The sequence below is a fragment of the Elephas maximus genome, chromosome 5 (genome assembly GCF_024166365.1).
Source record: "Elephas maximus indicus isolate mEleMax1 chromosome 5, mEleMax1 primary haplotype, whole genome shotgun sequence".
Taxonomy (NCBI): domain Eukaryota; kingdom Metazoa; phylum Chordata; class Mammalia; order Proboscidea; family Elephantidae; genus Elephas; species Elephas maximus.
Window position 1 is genome coordinate 41,101,553 of NC_064823.1, and position 25,088 is coordinate 41,126,640.

At 38.9% G+C, this 25,088-nt stretch overlaps 1 protein-coding gene across 1 annotated transcript in view; it reads right to left on the reverse strand.

Annotated features, from left to right (window-relative positions):
- EGF (epidermal growth factor) overlaps window positions 1-25,088 on the reverse strand; it is a 142,064-nt gene that overhangs the window by 69,543 nt on the left and 47,433 nt on the right. The window contains exons 3-6 of the mRNA XM_049885522.1: window positions 23,072-23,253; window positions 21,030-21,257; window positions 20,140-20,342; window positions 6,349-6,474 (exon numbers count right to left, since the gene is read on the reverse strand). Coding sequence (XP_049741479.1) covers window positions 6,349-6,474; window positions 20,140-20,342; window positions 21,030-21,257; window positions 23,072-23,253 — 739 coding nt within the window. The remainder of the gene's footprint in view (window positions 1-6,348; window positions 6,475-20,139; window positions 20,343-21,029; window positions 21,258-23,071; window positions 23,254-25,088) is intronic.

A 25,088-nucleotide genomic window follows, 5' to 3' on the forward strand; every position in this document is an offset into this window, starting at 1 on the left:
ATATACAGAATGCTTCAAGACATCAGGGATGACCTCAGAAATGAAATAAGGTAATCTACAGAAAAAGCCAAGGAATGCACTGACAAAGCAGTTGAAGAAATCAAAAAGATTATTCAAGAACATAGTGGAAAAATTAATAAGCTGCAAGAATCCATAGAGAGACAGCATTCAGAAATCCAAAAGATTAGCAGTAAAATTACAGAATTAGGCAACTCAATAGGAAGTCGGAGGAGCAGAATCGAGCAATTGGAATGCAGAGTGGGGGAGTTGGAGGATAAGGCAATTGACATTTTTATAGTTGAAGAAAAATCAGATAAAATAATTTAAATAAATGAAGAAACCCCAAGAATCATGCGGGACTCTATCAAGAAGAATAACTTGCATGTGATTTGAGTTCCAGAACAGGGGGGGATAACAGAAAAAATAGTTGAAGATCTGCTGGCAGAAAACTTCCCTGGCATCATGAAAGACAAAAAGATATCTATCCAAGGTGCTCATCAAACCCCATATAAGATTGATCCAAAAAGAAAATCACCAAGACATATTATCATCAAACTTGCCAAAACCAAAGATAAAGAGAAAATTTTAAAAGCAGCCAGGGATAAAAGAAAAGTCTCCTACAAAGGAGAATCAATAAGAATAAGTTCAGACTACTCAGCAGAAATCATGCAGTCAAGAAGGCAACGGGATGACATATATAAAGCACTGAAGGAGAAAACTGCCAGCCAAGGATCATATATCCAGCAAAACTCTATCTCAAATATGAAGGTGAAATTAAAACATATACAGATAAACACAAGCTTAGAGAATTCATAAAAACCAAACCAAAGCTACAAGAATTACTAAAGGAAATTGTTTGGTCAGAAAATCAATAATATCAGACACCAACAACACAAGGTCACAGAACAGAACACCCTGATATCAACTCAAATAGGGAAATCACAAAACAAACTAAGATTAATTTTAAAAAGAAAAAAATGCTCAACACAGGGAATCATTGAACTCATTATGTAAAAGATCACAATAATCAAAAAGAGGGACTAAATACAGGAGGCATAGATCTTCCATATGGAGAGGAAAACAAGGCAATATAGGACGATACAAGCTAGGTTTTTAGTTAGAAAAATTGGGTAAATATTAAGGTAATCACAAAGAGGTCTAAAAATTCCATAACTCAAAATAAAAACCAAGAAAAACATAATGACTTGGCAAACATAAATTCGACTACTATGAAAATGAGGAACACACGATTTACAAAGAAAAATGTCTCAGCACAAAAAAGTAAGTGGAAAAATGAAATTGTTAATAACACACACAAAAAGGCATCAAAATGACAGCACTAAACTCATACTTATCTATAATTACACTGAATGTAAATGGACTAAGTGCACCAATAAAGAGACAGAGAGTCTCAGACTGGATAAAGAAACACGATCCATCTACATGTTGCCTACAAGAGACACACCGTAAACCTAGAGACACAAACAAACTAAAACTCGAAGGATGGAAAAAAAATAACATCAAGCAAACAACAATCAAAAAAGAGCAGGATTAGCAATATTAATTTCTGACAAAATAGACTTTAAAGTTAAATCCACCACAAAGGATAAAGAAGGATACTACATAATGATTAAAGGGACAATTGATCAGGAAGACATAACCATATTAAATATTTATGCACCCAATGACAGGGCTGCAAGATACAGAAAACAAACTTTAACAGAACTGAAAAGTGAGATAGACACCTCCACAATTATAGTAGGAGACTTCAACACACCACTTTCGGAGAAGGATAGGACTTCCAGTAAGAAGCTTAATAGAGACACGGAAGACCTAATTGCTGCAATCAACCAACTTGACCTCATAGACTTATACAGAACACTCCACCCAACAGCTGCAATGTATACTTTTTTTTCTAGTGCACATGGAACATTCTCTAGAATAGATCACATATTAGGTCATAAAGCAAACCTTTGCAGAATTCAAAACATCAAAATACTACAAAGCATCTTCTCAGACCACAAGGCCATAAAAGTAGAAATCAGTAACAGAAAAATCAGGGAAAAGAAATCAAATACTTGGAAAATGAACAATACCCTGCTCAAAAAAGATTGGGCTCTAGAAGACATTAAGGAGGGAATAAAGAAATTCATAGAATGCAATGAGAATGAAAACACTTCCTATCAAAACCTCTGGGACACAGTAAAAGCAGTGCTCAGAGGTCAATTTATATCAATAGACACATACATAAAGAAGAAAGAGCCAAAATCAGAGAACTGTCCCTACAACTTGAACAAATAGAAAGCGAGCAACCAAAGAATACATCAGACACTGGAAGAAAACAAATAATAAAAATTAGTGCTGAACTAAATGAATTAGAGAACAGAAAAACAATTGAGGGAATTAACAAAGCCAAAAGCGGTTCTTTGAAAAAATTAACAAAACTGATAAACCATTGGCCAGACTGACTAAAGAAATACAGGAAAGGAAACAAATAACCCATATAAGAAATGAGACGGGCCATCTCACAACAGACCCAACTGAAATTAAAAGAATCATATCAGATTATTACGAAAAATTGTACTCTAACAAATTTGCAAACCTAGAAGAAATGGATGAATTCCTAGAAAAACACTACCTACCTAAACTAACACAATCAGAAGTAGAACAATTAAATAGACCCATAACAAAAAAAGAGATTGAAAAGGTAATCAAAAAACTCCCAGCAACAACAACAACAAAAAAGCCCTGGCCAGGACGGCTTCACTGCAGAGTTCTACCAAACTTTCAGAGAAGAGTTAACACCACTATTACCAAAGGTATTTCAAAGCATAGAAAATGATGGAATACTACCTAACTCATTCTATGAAGCCACCATATCCCTGATACCAAAAACAGGTAAAGACACCACCAAAAAAGAAAATTATAGACCTATATCCCTCATGAACATAGATGCAAAAATCCTCAACAAAATTCTAGCCAGTAGAATTCAACAACATATCAAAAAAAAAAAATAATCCACCATGACCAAGTGGGATTTATACCAGGTATGCAAGGTTGGTTCAATATTAGAAAAATCATTAATGTAATCCACCATATAAATAAAACAAAAGACAAAAACCACATGATCTTATCAATTGATGCAGAAAAGACATTTGACAAAGTCCAACACCCATTTATGATAAAAACTCTCACCAAAATAGGAATTGAAGGAATATTCCTCAACATAATAAAAGGCATCTATTTTTTCTATACAAAGCCAACAGCCAACATCATTCTAAATGGAGAGAGCCTGAAAGCATTTCCCTTGAGAACGGGAACCAGACAAGGATGCCCTTTATCACAGCTCTTATTTAACATTGTGCTAGAGGTCCTAGCCAGAGCAATTAGGCTAGACAAAGAAATAAAGGGCATCCGGATTGGCAAGGAAGAAGTAAAATTATCTCTATTTGCAGATGACATGATCTTATACACAGAAAACCCTAAGGAATCCTCCAGAAAATTACTGAAACTAATAGAAGAGTTCGGCAGAGTTTCAGATTACAAGATAAACACACAAAAATCACTTGGATTCCTCTACATCAACAAAAAGAACATCGAAGAGGAAATCACCAAATCAATACCATTCACAGTAGCCCCCAAGAAGATAAAATACTTAGGAATAAATCTCACCAAAGATGTAAAAGACCTACACAAAGAAAACTACAAAGTACTAGTGCAAGAAACTAAAAGGGACCTACGTAAGTGGAAAAACATACCTTGCTCATGGATAGGAAGACTTAACATAGTAAAAATGTCTATTCTACCAAAAACAATCTATACACACAATGCACTTTCGATCCAAATTCCAATGACATTTTTTAAAGTGATGGAGAAACAAATCACCAACTTCATATGGAAGGGAAAGAAGCCTCGGATAAGTAAAGCATTACTGAAAAAGAAGAAGAAAGTGGGAGGCCTCACTCTACCTGATTTTAGAACACATTATACAGCCACAGTAGTCAAAACAGCCTGGTACTGCTACAACAACAGACACATAGACCAAAGGAACAGAATTGAGAACCCAGATATAAATCCATCCACATATGAGCAGCTGATATTTGACAAAGGCCCAGTGTCAGTTAATTGGGGAAAAGACAGTCTTTTTAACAAATGATGCTGACATACCTGGATATCCATTTGCAAAAAAATGAAATAGGGCCCATACCTCACACCATGCACAAAAACTAACTCCAAGTGGATCAAAGACCTAAACATAAAGAGTAAAGTGATAAAGATCATGGAAGAAAAAATAGGGACAACGTTAAGAGCCCTAATACAAGGCATAAACAAAGTACAAAACATTACTAAAAATGCAGAAAAGAAACCAGATAACTGGGAGCTCCTAAAAATCAAACACCTATGCTCATCTAAAGACTTCACCAAAAGAGTAAAAAGATCACCTACAGATTGGGAAAAAATTTTCAGCTATGACATCTCCGACCGGCGCCTGATCTCTAAAATCTATGTGATTCTGTTAAAACTCAACCACAAAAAGACAAACAACCCAATTAAAAAGTTGGGCAAAGGATATGAACACGAACTTCACTAAAGAAGATATTCAGGCAGCTAACAGATACATGAGAAAATGCTCTGGATCATTAGCCTTTAGAGAAATGCAAATTAAAACTACCATGAGACTCCATCTCACTCCAACAAGGCTGTCATTAATCCAAAAAACACAAAATAATAAATGTTGGAGGGGCTGTGGAGAGATTGGAACTCTTATACGCTGCTGGTGGGAATGTCAAATGGTACAACCACTTTGGAAATCTATCTGGCGTTTCCTTAAAAAGTTAGAAATAGAACTACCATACAACCCAGAAATCCCACTCCTCGGAATATACCCTAGAGAAATAAGAGCATTTACACGAACAGATATATGCACACCTATGTTTATTGCAGCTCTGTTTACAATAGCAAAGAGCTGGAAGCAACCAAGGTGTCCATCAACGGATGAATGGATAAATAAATTAAGGTATATTCACACAGTGGTGTACTACGCATCGATAAAGAACAGTGATGAATCTGTGAAACATTTCATAACATGGAAGGCATTATGCTGAGTGAAATTAGTCAGATGCAAAAGGACAAATACTGTATAAGACCACTATTATAAGATCTTGAGAAATAGTATAAACTGAGAAGAACACATTCTTTTGTGGTTATGAGAGGGGGGAGGGAGGGAGGGTGGGAGAGGGTTATTTACTGATTAGATAGTAGATAAGAACTACTTTAGGTGAAGGGAAGGACAATACTCAATACACGGAAGGTCAGCTCAACTGGACTGGACCAAAATCAAAGAAGTTTCTGTGATAAACTGAATGCTTCAAGGTCAGCGGAGCAAGGGCGAGGGTTTGGGGACTATGGCTTCAGGGGACATCTAAGTCAATTGGCAAAATAAATTCTATTAAGAAAACATTCTGCATCCCACTTTGAAGTGTGGTGTCTGGGATCTTAAACGCTAACAAGCGGCCATCTAAGATGCATCAATTGGTCTCAACCCACCTGGATCAAAGGAGAATGAAGAACACCAAGGTCACAAGATAATTATGAGCCCAAGAGACAGAAAGGGCCACATGAACTAGAGACTTACATCATCCTGAGACCAGAAGAACTAGACGGTGCCCGGCCACAACCGATGACTGCCCTGAGAGGGAGCACAACAGAGAACCCCTGAGGGAGCACGAGAACAGTGGGATGCAGGCCCCAAATTCTCATAAAAAGACCAGACTTAACAGTCTGACTGAGACTAGAAGAATCCTGGCAGTCATGGTCCCCAAACCTCCTGTTGGCCCAGGATAGGAACCATTCCCGAAGACAACTCATCAGACATGGAATGGACTGGACAATGAGTTGGAAAGAGATGCTGATGAAGAGTGAGCTACTTGTATCAGGTGGACACTTGAGACTGTATTGGCATCTCCTGTCTGGAGGAGAGATGGGAGGGTAGAGAGGGTTAGAAATGGGCAAAACGGTCATGAAAAGAGAGACTGGAAGGAGAGAGTGGGCTGTCTCATTAGGGGGAGAGTAAATGGGAGCATGTAGTAAGGTGTATATAAGTTTATACGTGAGAGACTGACTTGATTTGTAGACTTTCACTTAAAGCACAATAAAAATTATTTTTAAAAGAAAAGGCCTAAAAGCATTATAAAGGCTTTAAAAACAGAAGAAAAAACTAAAATTGCTTTTCTGGAAAGAAAGAGTGGAACTTGACGTTGGTATCACACTGAAGCTCTGATGACTCCACAGAAGACGAGTCACTGGACAGGTGGGCTTCCCTTGCCCAGAGAGTGCTCTGCACATTACCTTCGCAGTACTTCCCGTCTCTGCTTAAAGTATATCCCTCCGCACACGCGCACACGTGGTTCCTGAGATCTTGCCCACACACGCTGCCTCTGCAGATTCCTTTCTTCAATTTGCAAAGTTTCTGATCTAAAAGAGAAGACGGTTTATTTGGAGTGGAGATGTGTTTTGACAGGGGACAATGCTTGATTCCCTTCATGGTTCTTAAGGAGGTTAATCCCCCCGTGACATCAGTAGGGGTGTTGTCTTTCATGGTGGTGGCATCCCTCTGGAGTCAGACAGCATTCATCCGGATTTTCTACCATTCCAAAACCCATTTATTTCTCTGATTCTATTGCTCCTACAATAGCTCTCAGAATAAGGCCATCTTAATTGGCAGGAGATGTCATTCCTAGAGTTCCAAGCACTAAGCACAACTTATTAGCTTTTTCGTTCTGGTTTACTTTTTTTTTTTTAGTGTGGTAAAATATACACAACAAAACATTTGCCATTTTAACCATTCTGAGGGTACAATTTGGCAACATTAATTCCATCCGCCCTGTTGTATAACCATCACAATCTCCGTTTCCAAATGTTTTTCATCTCCCCAAACAGAAAAGTAGCGCCCCTTAAGCAATAACTTCCCGTTTCCCCCCTTTCTGATTTACACTTATCCCCCACCAAAAAAAAAAAAAAAAAAACAAGCAAAAATTCTGAAAATGAAATATCTGTTTAAGAAATCAAAAAGCCTCAAACCTAAGAACGTGTTTTCTTAAGTATAATATTTTTAAGTCATATCTATGTAATATTCAGCTGTTTTTAGGATCATTATTTCAAGAACATCTTTCAGGAGTAATACATACCATTGCCATATTCTTAGTACCAAATTTCTGAGTTTTTTGCTGCCAGCATTCCATGTTTTATAAAATATCCCAGGATAAATAGTAAAATCTGCTCAGTGAGATGGATGCTTATGTTGAATTAGGCAATTATATTGAACAACAAATGGCCAACCTTGTACTTTGATTTACAGAGCCAGAGACAAGAGCTAAAGTGGTAACACACATATCCCAGTTTAAAAAGTTAACAAGGTTTTTGTCTCCTTTGCTCCTTTATTATCTTTCTTATTTTTGCCAATAGCAAGACCTTTGGAATGTGCTATGGGGAATACAAGGAGACCCTGGGTGGTGCAAATGGCTAAGCACTCAACCACTAACAGAAAGGTTGGCCTCGGAACCTCTGGGTGCCTCGGATGACAAGCCTGGCAATCTGCTTTTGAAAGATCACAGCCTCGAAAACCCTATGGAGCAGCTTTACTCTGAACACATGGGGTCCCTGTGAGTTGAAACTCACTCACCGGCAACTGACCACAGCATGGTGAATACAGAGGTAAGCATGAGTCTGAGGGCAAATGCAGATAGACGTGGAGGTGAGAATTCTGGTAAAGGTAAAAGCCAGGGAGGTAGATTGGGGTCATGGGCCCTGAAGGCAAGGGCATGGGTGAGATCATCTAAAGTCCATGTATGGTGAGAAGAAACAAGAACCTGAGAGGACGCTGAAAACCCAGCATTGCTGTGATGGGCAGGGGAAACAAACAAGAACTTGAGAAGACAGAGGCGCTGAGGCTGTTCTCCCAGTAGGCTGTTCCTCTGATTCCTGTTTATCTCCATATAAAATGTCTCCTTACACTGACTCCACCCATTGCCTTCTATTTCAAGTTACTGAACTTGTCTTGACCAATAACAGGAAGCTACGTGTAGAAACATATTCTTGCCTCCCTTAACAATGTCCCTCTGTGCATCAGGACCCCCTGGAGTTTCATCAGAGTTACCCTCTCTGTAGAAGTAAATTAAGAAAAAGGCTTAAGAAAGCACATTTTCAACAGAATCCCTGGTGATTCTGATGCAGGGAGTCTTCACAACACACTCTGAGAAATACCGGCCTTCATCTTAGTTACAAATAGCTCTTTTTAGCTAGTCTGTATTAATTCCTTAGTTACTTTGAACTTTTTTTTCCTTCAGATCTCTTGACCAAGTTAAATGCTAAATCAGTCTTGTCATTTATTCAATACCATTGCAAAATTACCTACTAAATCATTTAAGATGTAAGATTTTGAATATTTATTTTAAAACTTTTTTTTTGTCTATGGTTTTTATGCCAATTATGCATTTATTGGTTAAGTGCTTGGCTGATTAACCAGAAGTTTGGCAGTTCCAATCCACCAGCTGATCCATGAGAGAAAGATGTGGCAGTCTGCTCCTATAAAGATTACAGGCTAGACAACCCTATGGGGCAGCTCTACTCTGTCATATAGGGTCTTATGAGTCAAAAACAACTTGAGCATCTAACAACAATGCATTTACAGTTAAATTGTTTTGCATGTTTCTAACTACTTCAGAAGCCCTGGAGGCACAACTGTTAAGTGCCCAGCTGCTAACCAACAGGTTGGCACTTCAAACCCACCCAGCAGCTCCACTAGAGAAAAGACTTGGCGATCTGCTTCAGTAACGATTGCAGCTTTATGGGGCAGTTCTACTCTGTCCTACAGGGTTGCTATGAGTCAGAATCTACTTAATAGCACCTAACAACAGCAACAAACTTTAGTTAATTATCAACATTTTAATTGAGCAGTATTAAAAATAAAATGTCTCAAATAAAATGACCTAAATTTAATAAGTGCATAGCTAAAATTGTTGTTGTTAAGTCGATTCCAACTCATAGTGACCCCACGTACACAGAACGAAACACTGTCTGGTCCTGCACCATCCTCACAATCATTGTGATGCTTGAGACCACTGTTGCAGCAACTGTATCAGTCCATCACATTGAGGGTCTTCCTCTTTTTTTTGATGACCCTCTACTTTACCAAGCATGTTGTCCTTCTCCAGGGACTGATCCCTCCTGATACCATGTCCAAAGTTTGTGAGATGTAGTCTCGCCATCTTTACTTCTAAAGAGCATTCTGGTTGTACTTCTTTCAAGACAGAGTTGTTAATTCTTTTAGCAGTTCATTGTATATTCAATATTCTTCGCCAACACCACAATTCGAAGGCTTACATTCTTCCTCAGCCTTCCTTATTCATTGTCCAGCTTTCTTATGCATAAGAGGTGATTGAAAACACCATGGCTTCAGTCAGGCACACCTGAGTCTTCAAGGTGACATCTTTGCTTTTCAACACTTCAAAGAGGTCTTTTGCAGCAATGTAATGCATCTTTTGATTTCTCTTCTGCCTCTTCCACGAGTGTTGATTGTGGATCCAAGTAAAATGAAATCCTTGACAACTTCAATCTTTTCTCCGTTTATCATGATGTTGCTTATTGGTCCAGTTGTGAGGATTTTTGTTTTCTTTTTGTTGAGGTGTAATCCATACTGAAGACTGATCTTTGATCTTCATCAGTAAGTGCTTCAAGTCCTCTTCATCTTCAGCAACCAAGATTGCGTCATCAGCATAATACAGGTTGTTAATATGTCTTCCTCCAGTCTTGATGCCCTGTTCTTCACAGAGTCCAGCTTCTTGGAATATTTGCTCAGTGTACAAACTAAATAGGTATGGTGAAAGAATACAACCCTGACACACACCTTTCCTGACTTTAAGCCATGAAGTTTCCCCTTGTTCTGTTGGAACAACTGCCTCTTGATCTATGTACAGGTTCCTCATGAGCATAATTAAGTGTTCTGGATTTCCCATTCTTCACAATGTTATCCATAATTTGTTATGATCCACACATTCGAATGCCTTTTCATAGTCAATAAAACACAGGTAAACATCTTTCTGGTCTTCTCTGCTTTCAGCCAGGATACATCTGTCATCAGCAATGATATCCCTGGTTCCATATCCTCTTCTGAGTCCAGCTTGAATTTCTGGAAGTACACTGTCAATATACTGCTGCAGCCACTTTTGAATGATCTTCAGTAAAATTTTAGTTGCGTGTGATATAATGATATTGTTCGATAATTTCTGCATTCAGTTGGATCCCCTTTCTTGGGAATAGGCATAAATATGGATCTCTTCCAGTCGGCTGACCAGGTAGCTGTCTTCCAAATTTCTTGGCATAGGTGAATGAGCACTTCCAGCTCTGCATCTGTTTGTTGAAACATCTCAATTGATATTCTGTCAATTCCCAGAGCCTTGTTTTTCACCAGTGCCTTCACTGCAGCTTGGACTTCTTCCTTCAGTACCATCGGTTCCTGATCATATGCTACCTCCTGAAATGGTTGAACATTGACCAAATCTTTTTGGCGTAGGGACTGTGTATTCCTTCCATCCTCTTCTGGTTATAAGTAAAATATTACAATGACATGTGCAAAGACCTAGAGATAGAAAACCAAAAGGGAAGAACACACTCTGCATTTCTCAAGCTGATAGAACTGAAGACAAAATTCAAGACTTGAGCTGCAATAGTGAAAAATTCTACGGGCAAAATATTAAACGACACAGGAAGCATCAAAAGAAGATGGAAGGAATACACAGATTCACTATACCAAAAAGAATTGGTCCACATTTAACCATTTCAGGAGGCACAACTAAAATTAGAAACTTGTAAATGTCTTGGAGACAAAATGAACCCACTTCAAATTTCTTTTAAAAAAAAGCATTTTTTTTTTTTAACTTTAGTTTTTGTAAACCCCACGAGTCAACAACAATGAAAATCCGGAATCGTCTGATTAGGCCTTTTACCAGCACTAGAAAGCTACCACTTTCTTGAGGTAGCAAAACATTGAGGGGTTATGCTTTCTATAAATGTCCCTTATATTTGTAGAATATTTCCAAACCCAGCATAATGGACAACCACTGGGTTAAGAATCAGAAAAACCAAGTTCTGTCTTGGTTCTGCCTTTTTAGCAATTCCCTTTATCTTTTTGGCCTCAGTTTCCTCATCTGTGGAATTGGAGAGTTGGAACAGATAATCCCTGAGATGCCTCCTCTTTTTTTTTTTTTTTTAAAGTTTTATGGTTCCAAACAGAATTAAAGGTTTGTGGTAAGTACCTCAAATCTTAATTGCTTATATTGTATTAATGGAGATGCAAACTGACTAATGAGGAAAACAATTCGTGTCTGGAGTACAGAAAATGCTCTGCTCTTCTCCTAGCTCCAATATATATATATATATATATATTCATACCTTTCTACCACTGTACTGGTTTAGGTCCTCATAGCCTCTTATCTGGACTTAGGTTTGTTCTTATTATCATCATCGTCATCGTAAGTACATATACACATATTCTTCCCATTAATTGATAAGCTTCTGAGGATAAGGCATGTACCTTACACACATTTGTAGTCCCACTAGCACCTAGCACAGTGTCTGTCACAATGCAGGCATGCAACAAACGACTCAGGCACCTAACAACGACATTGCATTCACAGTTACACTGTTTTTCTGGAGAATACACTCACAAAAAAACTGTCATCATATCACCTGCAACCTAACTCCCCTGCTTGGTTTTTCCTTGAGTATTTAGTTAATCTTAGAGTTAGAATTCGAACTTTCAGATAATGCTAGCCTGGTATGTTGCCCATGCTGCTGAGGGTTTTAATAATGATAATTACTGACAGTAATAAGTCGCTCCTCAGTGATGAACATAGGCAGGAGAGTAATCGCTGTTCCCCGCTGGATGGCTGTGCTCATGATGTGACCTGAATTCAGACAGTAAACACTTTAAAAGGTCATTTTAGGAAGTGGCAAAATACAGAGGATTGAGGGTTATATTTTTGTTTAATCTCCCTAATCTTCTGCTGTTCTTTAGCTTTGAAATAGGCTGAAGTAGAGCTCAGAATGCTGCTGCTGACCTCAGATAACACCCTTTCTCAGAAAACACCAGTGGGGCTCAATTACCTTGAGATCAAATTAAACCTCCTAATCATGGAGTTTAATGTCCACCACCAACTGCTGCCTCAATAGCTGCCTGGCCCTCACACACAGGTGCTCAGGCTTTTCTACAGGCAAGTAAGTGTAGAGTTTTTACCTTGGCCCAACTCTGAAACAATCTCACTTTTCTCCACTGGTCACATCTTTTTTCTATCTCAAATTCGGTGTAAGACTAAAAACCCTAATACTTAGTACATAACAATAAAAATTTTTGAATAACACCTTATAAAGCATTTACATTATCATATTTGATTTTCTCAACAAGTCATTGAGGTATGCAATACCCTAACCCTAACTCTTTTTTTTTTCTTTTCCAGAATTCAGCTACTTCGTATCCTTATCCATCTAAAGTCCTCTAAGAATCAGAAAGTATATAAAAGAATGGCCTCTGAGCATTAAAAAAAAAAAAGATTATTTTTACTCTTAAACAGCTCTTCAGGTCCACTCTCAATCTCTTCTTAGTTTTATATCCATTTCCGACAAGCTTAGCCAACCCATTTCATGAGGATGGAAAATACAAGGTATGTATACCTCCACCGCTGTTATCACCACCCTACCCCCACCCACTAATATCCCAATGGCATTAGTGTCTGCATGATACCAGTGTTATTTTTTGCTGAGCCTAGTCATAGGCTCAACATAGCATTCAAGGTCACCAATGGGAGACAGCAGAGGGGTTGAACCTACTAGCCTTCTTTCTCATGCAGACTAGAAGCCTCAAATCAGGGCTCCTCCTGGTGAAAGATGTTACAATTTGAGCACCAAAATAATAATAACTGCAATAAATGGCAGCATGTCAAGTATTTTTAAAATCCATGAGTTTATAAAGATGCTTTAAAAATTTAAAGATCATCTTTAGGGGCTACTGAGACACCAACCATTTATTCTGAAAACCAATAAATTAAGGGGAAAGACTGAGCATTTAATTTACTTTTCCTATAAAAAACTATACATCATGGAAATCATATAGCTGATGTGGAAAAGCTCTTTCTTATGTAAGAAGTCTAGCTAATAAACACATAAGCAATGGCAGAATTAAAATATCATCACTCTGAGCCTCTAATGAAAAAATGTATCTAAGCAAGAACACTCAGTAGCTTCTAAAACCACTATGAAGGGCTGATGGGAAACTTAATAATGGCTGGACCAGGTTGACAACACCTGAATCTGCTAACTAATCTTGAACATCACAAAACAAATGAGAACCAGACACTATGTGTCTTCTGATGTGGTGCAACAGAAAGTAAACAGTACCATGTACAGTACCACCTGCAAAGTGTTCTTGCAGATAACAGCAAACCTGAGTCTGACCAGGCTTCTAGACCTACGCTACTGGTTTATAGCAAATGCAGAGCATAGAGAAACATGTTAAATGACACCATTTCCAGAATGTGGAAAATTCTACGGGACAGATATCTTAGTTACTTAGTGCCGCTGTAACAGAAATACCACAAGTGGATGGCTTTAACGAACAGAAATTTATTTTCTCACAGTCTGGTAGGCTAGAAGTCCAAATTCAGGCCATCAGCTCCAAGGGAAGGCTTTTTCGGTCTGTTGGCTCTGGAGGAAGGTCCTTCTCATCAATCTTCCGCTGGTCTAGGAGCTTCTCCATGCAGGAACCCCAGGTCCATAAGGACATGCTCTGCTACCTGTGCTTCTTTCTTGGTGGTATGAGGTCTCTACTCTCTGCTTGCTTCCCTTTCCTTTTTTCTCTTTTAAGATAAAACGTGGTGCAGACCACACTCCAGGGAAACTCCCTTTACATTGGATCAGGGATGTGACCTTAGTAAGGACATTACAATCCTGCCCTAATCCTCTTTAATATAAAATTACAATCACAAAATGGGGGACAACCACACAATACTGGGAATTATGGCCAAAACCAAGTTGACACACATTTTTGGGAGACACAATTCAATCCACGACAAGAGGTGATCTGGTTTCCTCAACAAACAAATGGCAAGAAAAAGTCTCAGATAGGAAAATAGAGCAGCCACACCCAGGCACATGGAAATCAGCAAGAAAAAAGAGCTCACAGCAAGCAGGAAGACAGAAAAATGATAAAGAGCAAATGCCATTTCAAATGGTAGTCATTTGGTGTCAGGGCAAACCTGTATTCTAAAACCAGCTGTTCTAGTTACTTAGCACTACTACAACAGTGTGTGGCTTTAAAGAACAGGGAATATTTTCTTGCAGTTTTAGGGGCTAAAAGCCCGAATCAGGGTCTAAGCTGTGCTGATTCCTTCTGTGAGCCTCTCTCCTAATTTCTGGTGTCTGCAGGTAATCCTTGCTGTTCTTTGCATTCCTTGGTGTTCCTTGGTGGCTGTCTTCCCCTTGTGTGTCTCTATATCTATTCTGCTCTTTTTATAACTCAGAGGTTAGGTTTAGGATCCCTCCTAAACTCAGACCATACTCTGGTGTGACACCATTAACGTAACAAAAGAAACCCCCTATTTCCAAACTGGTTCCTTTTTACAGGTACAAGGGTTAGGATTTCAATACATATTTTGAGGGAGAGGGGCACCATTCAACCCATAACACCAGCTTTGCTACAAACCAGTCCTATCCTTGGCCATAATGGCGTGCCTTCTTGTAAATGTGACCCTAGTCGTCAAGAAAATGTCTATAACTATCTATACGTGGTCTCAGGAAGATACAGTAATCTTAGATACCTAAAACATAGCAATCCATTTTACTAACATTTCTATGAAAAATAAAAAGCTTTGGGTGTTTAAATTGAAAATATGAACTTATATTTAAAAAAAAAAACTTATCTAGTTAGGATGATTCTTTTCTAACGGCTTCCAAATAACCAAGGTTTTACAGTCATCTAAACAGACACTCCAGCAAAGGCGTAATCAAAATGAATCAGAGTTCCACCTGGACAGTTTTAGCTACATTAATCATTTCAATAAGCGGGTGGAAGCAATTATTCTTCACAAACTCACAGAATTAAAGAAATTCAGCAATACTTTTGTAAAAGAAATGAATGCTAAGTATTTTACACAGTGTTGGGTAATAGATAGCCTTCATTTTCCAAAAAACATGCTTCTGAAAAATCTCTTATGAACCTAAAACTAGAATCTACATTTGACGAATATAGACAAAAGTAAAAATGTTCTGGCCTTCTATAAAGTGCTATCTGTGAGCAGTAAACTAGTTGCAAAATCTTCAGAAGTTGAGCTTGAAATATTGCCTTTAGTATTGTATACAAAAAAGTTCCCACACTGGCTTGGAGATTCATATAACGGTACAGGTGACAGGATAGCCAGAAACCATTGGTGTTTAATAAGTTGAATCATGACAACAAAAATGTAAGATCAATTTTATGTTTTCAGAGAGCCAGGAGAAAAGTGTGTGTGTGAGTGTGTGCGTGTGTATGTGAGAGAGTGAGAGAGAAAAATTTCTGAGTTTCTGAAACTGAAAACATTTAAAAAGAAAGAGAAATATGATATTGACCCCACAATCTGTGCAAACTGAAGAGTTTAACCAGCAGGCATGGACAGATGATGGTATGCTGAATTACAGGTTTCCCCAAGACAAATAAGAAAATCTAAGATATGACATGATAGACAAATAAGAAAATCTAAGATATGACATGATAGATAATAGTGAAAGTATAGTTGAGGAGGCAGCCTAATGTCTATCTGCATAGGTCCAAATCCCAATTCCACCACTGTATGACCTTGAACAACCTATCATGACATCTCTAAATCTTAGCTTTTTAATCTATAAAATGGTACCAGTAATCACACTGAATTTATAGGATTGTTGTGAAGATTAAATGAAATTATCTAGGTAGAGCCAGCATTGAATAATTCCATACACACTCCATAAATATGGCTGTCTTTATTATTATTCAGGAGTCCCTGGGTGATGCAAACAGTTAACACAAGCTCAGCTGCTAACTGAAGGGTTGGAGGTTTAAGTCCACCCAGAGGGAGCTCAGAAGAAAGGCCTGGCAATCTACTTCTGAAAAACCAGCCATTGAAACCCCTATGGATCACAGTTCTACTCTGACACACAGGGGGTCACTATGAGTTGGAACTGACAGGACACCAACTGGTTTATTGGTTTATTATTAGTCAGGAACGTAACGTGTATTTGTTGTTCTTGGGTACCATCAAGTTGATGCCAACTTATAGCGAACTCATGTGACAAAGTAGAACCGTCCCATAGCGTTTTCTTGGCTGTAATCTTTATGGAAGCAGATTGCCAAGTCTTTCTGTCTCCCTCAGAGCTGCTTGGAACCACCAGCCTTTCAGTTAGGTATTATATATCTTTAAAATTTGTTCCTTATTGATATTATTTAGATATTATTTAGAGAAGAGAGTACCAAAGTGTGCTTTTCCATTCTTTTCTTCCAACTATTATTTATTAAATATCCTTTACACTCTGGGTGTATAATGGCAAGACAATTAGAGTCCCTGCCCTCATAGAACAAAGGAAGTAAGACAACTGCAGTGTTGTTGCTGTATGCCATCAAGTCAATTCCAACTCATAGTGACCCTATAGGACACAGTAGAACTACCCCTACAAGGTTTCCTATGGTGTAATCATTATGGGAGCAGATGGTCAGGTCTTCTCTCCCATAGAGCCACTAGTGGGTTCAAACCACCAAACTTTCGGTTAACAGCCAATCACTTAACCATTGTGCCATGAGGGCTCCTTGACAATTACAGTAACCCAGCCCAGAGCCCAGTGCCATCGACAGGAAAGCATGTAAATGCCATATGACAGAGGAAATAATCATTCTCTGAGAGCACATAGCTAACCTAGGTTCACAGGGGGACTGAGCAAGTGTTCTCAAAGGAAATAAATTTTGAGGTGTTTCTCAGAGGATGAGAACAGTTAGCCAGTACAGAGGAGAAAGAGTGTTCTGGAGCATGCTGAAGGGCCTGGAGGAGAAAGCAAGCATGCCTTGTGGGAGGAAATTCTATCTTTTAGGATGGTTATAGCATAGAATGTAATACAGAAAAGGGTGAACGATGAAACTAAGAAATGAGCAGAGGGCCTTGAAAGCCAGGTTAAGAGATGTGACTTTAATTATTGGCAATGGAAAACTGTCAAAGGGTTTTAACCAAGGGATGGCATGATCAGATATTTATTTTTGAAAGGTTATGCTCCCTGCAATAGAAAATGGAGTCAGGGATACCAACTGGTAGAATATTGGGAATGCAGAGCTGAGGGGAGGGGCACCAGTGGTTAGACCATAGGTGGTAGAATTGTGAGATCTTAGTAATCAACAGGGTGAGGGTAAGAAAGAAGGAGGAATGGAGCAATTCCTGGATTTCTGCCTTGGACGATGACACCTCTCACTGAGGGAAGGACCCAGGGGAGATGAGGTAGACAGAATGGGAGGTGAAGATTTACTTATTTGCTTTGAGCCTGGAGCACTTTAAAAAAATCCAAGTAGGAATGGTCAGAAGGCTTTTAAATATATGGGCCTTGATAAGGAAATTTTCACTGAGCCTGAGCATATACATTCATTTGTTCCCACTGCAGGACCCTGAGCCTGAGGTGCAAGGCAGCTAGCCACTCGTTGCCCAGAGGAAGGACCAGAGTGACAAATCTTCAGGAAACTGGTCAGAATCATGAGCAAAACAGCTCAATAAGAGAAACTGTGGCTGTACTACTTTGACTTGGGGCTCAGCAATCAGCTGCGTCGAGTTCCACTCTAACTGGTCAATCTGAATTGATGAGGCAAGGACTAATTAAAGCCAACAAATCTGCTTCTCTTATTCTAAGCACCATCTTTGGGACCTCATACCACCAAGAGAGCAGCGCCTGGAGCAGGGTGCATTCTTAGGACCGGAGATTCCTGCGTAGAGAAGCTCCTAGACCAAGGGAAGATTGATGACAAGGACCTTCCTCCAGAGCTGACAGAGAAAGCCTTCCCCTGGAGCTTGTGTCCTGAATTCGAACTTCTGGCCTACTAGTCTGTGAGAGCAGAAACTTGTGTTTGTTAAAGCCATCCACATGTGGTATTTCTCATATAGCTAAGACACCCATCCTGTGCTATCTTCATTTCATGATCACTGCTATGTTTGAGTCCATTATTTCAGCCACTGTGTCAGTCCATCTCACAAGCACCTCCCTCGCCTTTGCCTACCCTCCAGTTTACCACCCAAGATGCCCTTGTCTAGTGATTGGTATCTCCTAATGACATGCCCAAAGTAAGCGAGCTGAAATCTCACCATCCTTGCTTCTAAAGAGTATTCTAGTTGTATTTCTTCTGAGACAAATTTGTTATTTCTTCTGGCAGTCCACCATATATTCAATATTCTTTACCAACACCACAATTTGAATGCATCAGTTCTTCTTCCACCTTTTTCATTATCCAGCTTTCACATGCATATGAGGCAATTGAAAAGACCACAGCTTCAATTTCAGCAGGTAGTGAAAAGAATGGATTGAGGTTAACTTTAAAGACATCATCGAAGTGATATCTTTGTTGTTTAACACTTAAAAGAGGTCTTTTTGCAGATCAGCCCAATGCAGAAGATCAGCCCAATGCAGAAGATCAGCCCAATGCAATACATTTGATTTCTTGACTGCTGTTTCCATGGACGTTCATTGTTGATGCAAGTAGAATGCAATCATTGACAACTTCTTAACCAATAAGGTAATGCCAATGAAAATACTTCAGAAACTCTGAAGTTACATAAAACTGTAAGAAATGGTAGTAATGATGATGGAAACTCTATAACTATTTTGAATGAGTTTCAAATAAAGAAGGCTACGTAGAAAGTAGAAATTTGTGACTGCGACTAGAGTCAGTCAATCATTCATTCGTTCATTTTGCTAGCATTTCTTGTCCGAAATGGCATGATCCCTGCCGGAATGGCACTTAAACTGGAGTGGGAGAGAGGGTTAAAAAGAAAGCAAATAATATGGTATTATACCTTATGATGAGTTCAATGAAGGAGTGTACTGAGAGAAAAATAGGAGGTGATGGGGCATACTTTGATTGAATGATCAGAGAAGGCCTATCTGAAAACATGACATTTAAACTCAGATCCAAAGAAAATTCCAGGCAGAGAGAAAAGGGAATGAAAAAACCTAAAGTCATGAAGGACTTTGGCACATTAACTGTAGGAATACCTGTGTTAGATCTCAGCAAGGCGGGGGGGGGGGGCGCGTGGAAGAGCGCTAGGTCGGGTTGGTCAAATCTTGACAGATCTAGTAAAGGGATAAATTTCGATCTAAATGCAAAGAAAAGGATTTTAAGCAAGAAGGTGACTGGATCAGATTTATTATTTTAAAGGTGCAAGGGGAAAATAGACTAGTTGAGTGGTGTGATGGCTAATTTTATGTGTCAACTTGGCTAGACTATGGTGACCAGTTTTTGGTCAAACGCCAGGTTGGACTTAAGTAAAGCTGATTACCCTTCACAATGTGAGTGGGTCTTATCCAATCAGTTGAAGGTCTTAAGAGCAAAAAGGAGTTTTCACTAGGGGGTATTCTTCTTCCAGACTATAAATAGGTATCTTGCCAGAATTCCTCCACTCTTCTCTCCCTGTCACCTGACCACTGGATTTTTGGACACAAACTGCAGGAATCTCCAGCCTGTCACTTGATCTACAGATCTGAACCTACCATTGCCCTTACAATCACATCATCTATCTACCTACCTACCTACCTATTTATCTATCTATCTATTTATCTTACTGGTTCTGTTTCTATAGAGAACCCCAAGACAAGTGGCTACTATAATAGGCCAAGCAAGAAATACTGGTATTTGGACCATGATGGTGGCAGAATAGGAGAGAAGTGAAATATGAGATACATTTAGAAAGTAAAATGGTAAGAATTTAGCAATTAATTGGAAATTGGGAGGAAAGCAGTGGGAAAAATCAAGGATAACCCCTAAGTGTCTGACGTGAGCAAGTGGACAGGTGGGGACCATGTCCCAGCCCCCGTGCAAGGTCAAAGATGACTCACCAGACTCCCCAGCATCGTTCTTGGCCTTGGGCTGTACAAGTGGATGCACTACTTTAAGTTCACCAGGTGGTGCAAAGGACTGATTGAGGTTAATTTTAACCATATCTTTCCCAGTGTGTTTGTTGGCTATCCAAATTGCCTTCTTTTTCAAGGTTGAATAGAAGATACGGTCACCAAAAAGGGATATTGCAAACAAATTGTGCCTAAAAAATAACATGGGGGGAAAAAAACACAATGGGAAGACATTCGTTCTTTGGCTTATTAAAATTTCACTCCATTTTAATTTGTCTGAATTTTAATCACCCAAGTTTTCAATCATTTTTCATTTAGAAATGTATATTAAATTTATAGTTTTATTTATGTAGTTATAATCTGCACTAACAGAATACAATGTCTGGCTCTAAATCCACTATACCAATTCCTCTGCTAGTCAACGCATTAACAGGAAGTAAGTAGAACAAGATAAGGAACAGAATTTCTGGTTTTGTCATTTTCTCACTTGACTAATACCTTCCCATGGCCACAAGCTGCCGGCAAGATAGCAAATAAAATCAAAGATAAATGTTTTATAAGATACATTAGGCATAATTATGCTATAAATTATAACTACTACCAACATATGAAAACTTATTGTATGCCAGATACTCTGCCAATCATTTTTATTTGCATTCGTTTACTTAATCCTCACAATAACCCCCAAGAAATAGGTACTATTGTTATGACCACACTAAAGAAAACTAAGGATGATCTGCCCAAAGTCACACTCATCCAATAAATGGTAAATTTGGGACTTAAACCACTATACCAGTTAAGTTGACAAAAGTAAAACTAATCCATCACACAAGCTTCAAATGGAAATTGTTTTAGTTCACATCAAAAGTGAAACTTACCGTGTAAGATGTTTGTGAAGTTGAGAAGAACCTCCATCATAATCACAAGAACCAATATAAGAATAGCCTCCTTCTTTATTGTACTGAATCCAAAAGAGCCGTTTATTAAGCACATCCAATGACATGGCTGTTATTTTCTCTAGTGTCTCCAGCAGAATCTTCGCATCCGCACCATCGAGGCTGGCTCTGTGAAGGCTGCTGCCCACCTCTGAAGACCAAAATACAAACCTGAGGGCAGACACATGACATAGATGCATAATTGAGCGTGTAGTCACTTAAACGGCCGCCTTTCTCAGTGTTTCAGCGGCCCCTATCTGTCTGCATAGAACCAGTTTGATTATTTTGAAGGAAAATTCCATTCAACATGAATTTATTCCTTTATTATGATCCCTCATGTAAAAGGCAGGAATTGAAGCTAACAGAGACAATCCTTGCCCTGAGAGAGCTTCTCATCTGATGGAGTGGGTAAATAATTAAATACACAAAAACTAAAAAAATATAAAGCTGGAAGAGATCAGTGACAAAAGAAAGATAAAATGGAGATAGTAATCACACCCAGTTGGGAATCAGGAATGCCTCAAGGGGAAGGTCAAATCTGAGATGTGTTTTGAAGGGTGTATAGGTTTTCCATAGGTAAACATGGAGGAGATGGACTTTCCAGGGGAGAACAGAGGTTTTAAAAACAGTGCTAAGCCTGTTGGAAAAATACTGAACAGTTTCTTTGGGCTATGGCAAAAAGGTAAGTGAGGACAAGCAGTGCAAGTTAGAGCTAAAAGAAAGTTTGGCGTCCTGTGTCCAGAGCCTTGCCTGCCTAGATGTGAAGCTGGCAAAGGTTATTGAGAAGGAGTGGGACTTTATCAGAACTGTGTTTTTGAGAATTAATGTAGCAGTACGGTTTAAGAATGGGCAACCTTCAGTGACACAAACGGGTAAGCGCTCAACTACTAACCAAAAGGTTGGCAGTTCGAACCCACTCAGAGGCACCTTGCAAGAAAGACCTGGCGATCTGCTTCTGAATGGTCACAGCCTTGAAAACCCTATGAGTAATTCAACTTTGTACACAAGGGGTCGCCATGAGTCAGAATCAACTCAACAGCAATGGGTTTGGCTTGTTTTGTTTGTTTGTTTGTTTGTTTATGATGGATTGAAGTAGACAGAGAGAATAAGCAGTACTGCGAAAGAAAAGGAGTTACAACACACGTGAGGAACGTTCTTTTCAGTTCAATCAAACATGTAAGACCAAATGGGCAACTCCAGCCCAAAAGCAAGACGAGAAGGCAGGAAGTGACAGGAACTGGATGAATGAACACAGGGAACCCAGAGTGGAAAGGGAGGGAGTGGTGTCACGTTGTGGGGATTGCAACCAATGTCACAAAACAATATGTGTATAAATTTTTGAATGAGAAACTAACTTGAGTTGTAAGCTTTCATCTAAAACACAATTAAAAAAAAAAAAAGAAGCAACACTAGGCCTGGAGATAATGCAAACAAAAATAAATACGTGGAAAAGTTATTTTAAAAAATGGAAATGAGCATTTGATGCAGTGGTCACAGAAGACAAGGAGAGGTGGAGAGATGAGAAGTAGAACCTGTTCCTTGTGATTTCAATTTGTTATCGTATGCAGTCGAGTAGTTTTCAACTCATAGGGCCCTACAGGACAGAGTAGAAGAGTAGAACTGTCCTATGGGGTTTCCCAGGCTGCAATCTTTATCAGAGTAGATCACTAGGTCTTTTCTCTTGCTGAGTGGCTGATGGGTTCAAACCACCAGCGTTTCACTTAGCAGGTAAGCACTTAACAAGGGCTCCTGATTTCAAGTTAGAGAAAGAATTACGCTATAGCAAAAATCCATGGTAGTTAGAAGTAGCCTGCCATGGTTCAGATCCAGGCAACTGTCCTAGTGAAAATAATGAGATTTATCTTCTGTAAAAGATATCCTTGATTTCAATGAGTAGTAAGGTCCCTTTGAGTTCATATGTTATGATTTCTGTGAATCTTCAGATTTTGCAATATATTTCAATGTCTGAAAACAGCAGAATTTACCTTTCTACTGGATCAACTGCTACGTTTGCAGGATAATTTAAGCTACTTAAGAGAACCCGAGAATTGTTTCCTTTCATATCTGTTACTGTAATGACTCCTTCTTGTTGGTTTGACCAAATAATTTCTTCATTTATCCAATTTATTGCCATTCCTGAAACTCTTTTCTCTATATTGCCCACTCTCTGTAAAATCAAATTTCAAAATTAAGTTATTAATATTTCCCCATTCATACCAAAATTGTTTTTATTGTTATGTATAAAAATCCTATTCTTTTAAGTACTTGTCGTTTTTATATATTCTCAAAATTATCTAAATGATAAAATAGTCACAGACATGGCGCCAATTGTTTTAAGACAAAAATATGTTAACACTCCAAAATAAATACTTCCGAGCATAGTATTTATATCAATTGTTTTAAGACAAAAATATGTTAACACTCCAAAATAAATACTTCCGAGCATAGTATTTATGTCATAGATTTAAAATTGAAGATTATCTTATATGTTGTTGAAATCAGGTGATTGTGACGGTTAAGGTTGTATGTCAACTTGGGTGGGCCATGATTCTCAGTGGTTTGGCAGCTCTGATGTAGTCTGGCACTCATTTAATGATGTAATTTGGCAATTATGTAGTCATCTTTCATTTTGTGAGCTGATGTGAGCTGCCATCAGTTGAAAAGGGAGTTTCCTTGAGATTATGGTGTGCATCTAATATATATATGGATGTTCTGGCAAAGCTCACTTGCTCTGAACCCTGAATCCAGCTCGTCAGCATCTGACCTTCAGTTATTGGGACTTGAGCCAGTGGCCTGCCGTTTTACCAACCGATCTTGGGGCTCGTTGGCCTCCACAGCATGTGAGCAAACAGCCTGTCTTACTTGCCAATCCTGGTTTTCTCTACAATCACATGAGCAATTTCCTTGAGATAAATCTTTCTCTCTCTCTCATATAAATGTAAATACATATATATTTATGCATGTACATATGGCTCACTGGCTTTGCTTCTCTAGAGAACACAGTCTAAGACAGTGAAGCCATAACATAATAATTTCAACTATAGTTACAGCAGAATTTAGCAAAAGACAGTTTATTCAATTCCATTGGTTAATGGAAATTATTTCCAGATTCTTACTGAACCCAATGCTAAGCTTTGCCAAATTCTGGCAAGATTCTCTTGGATTTGTGCATAGAGCTATAAAGTAGATGAATTTTCTTTTTTCTTCTGCTCTACCTCCTCCATCATGATCCTTCCCTTCTGAGAACCTCAATGCCCTCCAGCTATATATCAGAGTAGCAGCTCTTTATGCCCTTTAAGCAGTGTTTCCCTCCTCCCTAGTGATACAAACAAACCAAACAACACCCTGTTATCTTCTAATCCAAGCTGTGGGTAGGTAAACTGACTTTCCTGGAAATGTAGGGAGTAGAAAAGCTCTGATTTGTAGAGTTGCAGATTTGCATGGTGTAAATAGTCCCGCGGTTACTGATTTCAAGCAACCTATGTGACACCACTAAGGAGCCCTGGTGGCACAATGGTTGCACTAACTGAAAGGTCGGTGATTCAAACCCACCAGCTGCTCTGTGGGAGAAAGATGTGGCAGTCTGCTTCTGTAAAGATCTACAGCCTTGGAGACACTATAGGGCAGCTCTACTCTGTCCTATAGGGTTACTATGAGCCAGAATTCGACTTTATGGCAATGCTTTTTTGTTGTTTTTGTTGCTATATGACATCACTAAGGAGCCCTGTGGTACAGTGGTTAAGCACTTGGCTACTAACCAAAAGGTTGGCAGTTTGAACCCATCAGCTGCTCCAGTCTGCTTCCACAAGATTACAACCAGTTCTACTCTGTCCTAGGGGGTTGTTATGAGTCAAAATCTACCCAGTAACAATGAGTTTTTTTTTTTTTAATGTGACATCGCTAGGGTTTTTTTATGATACTGCTAGTGCTGGAGATGAGTAGAAGTCAAGCAATCGGCTCTCTTAAGACTGCACAAGCTGATACCAGCACACCACTGTCCCT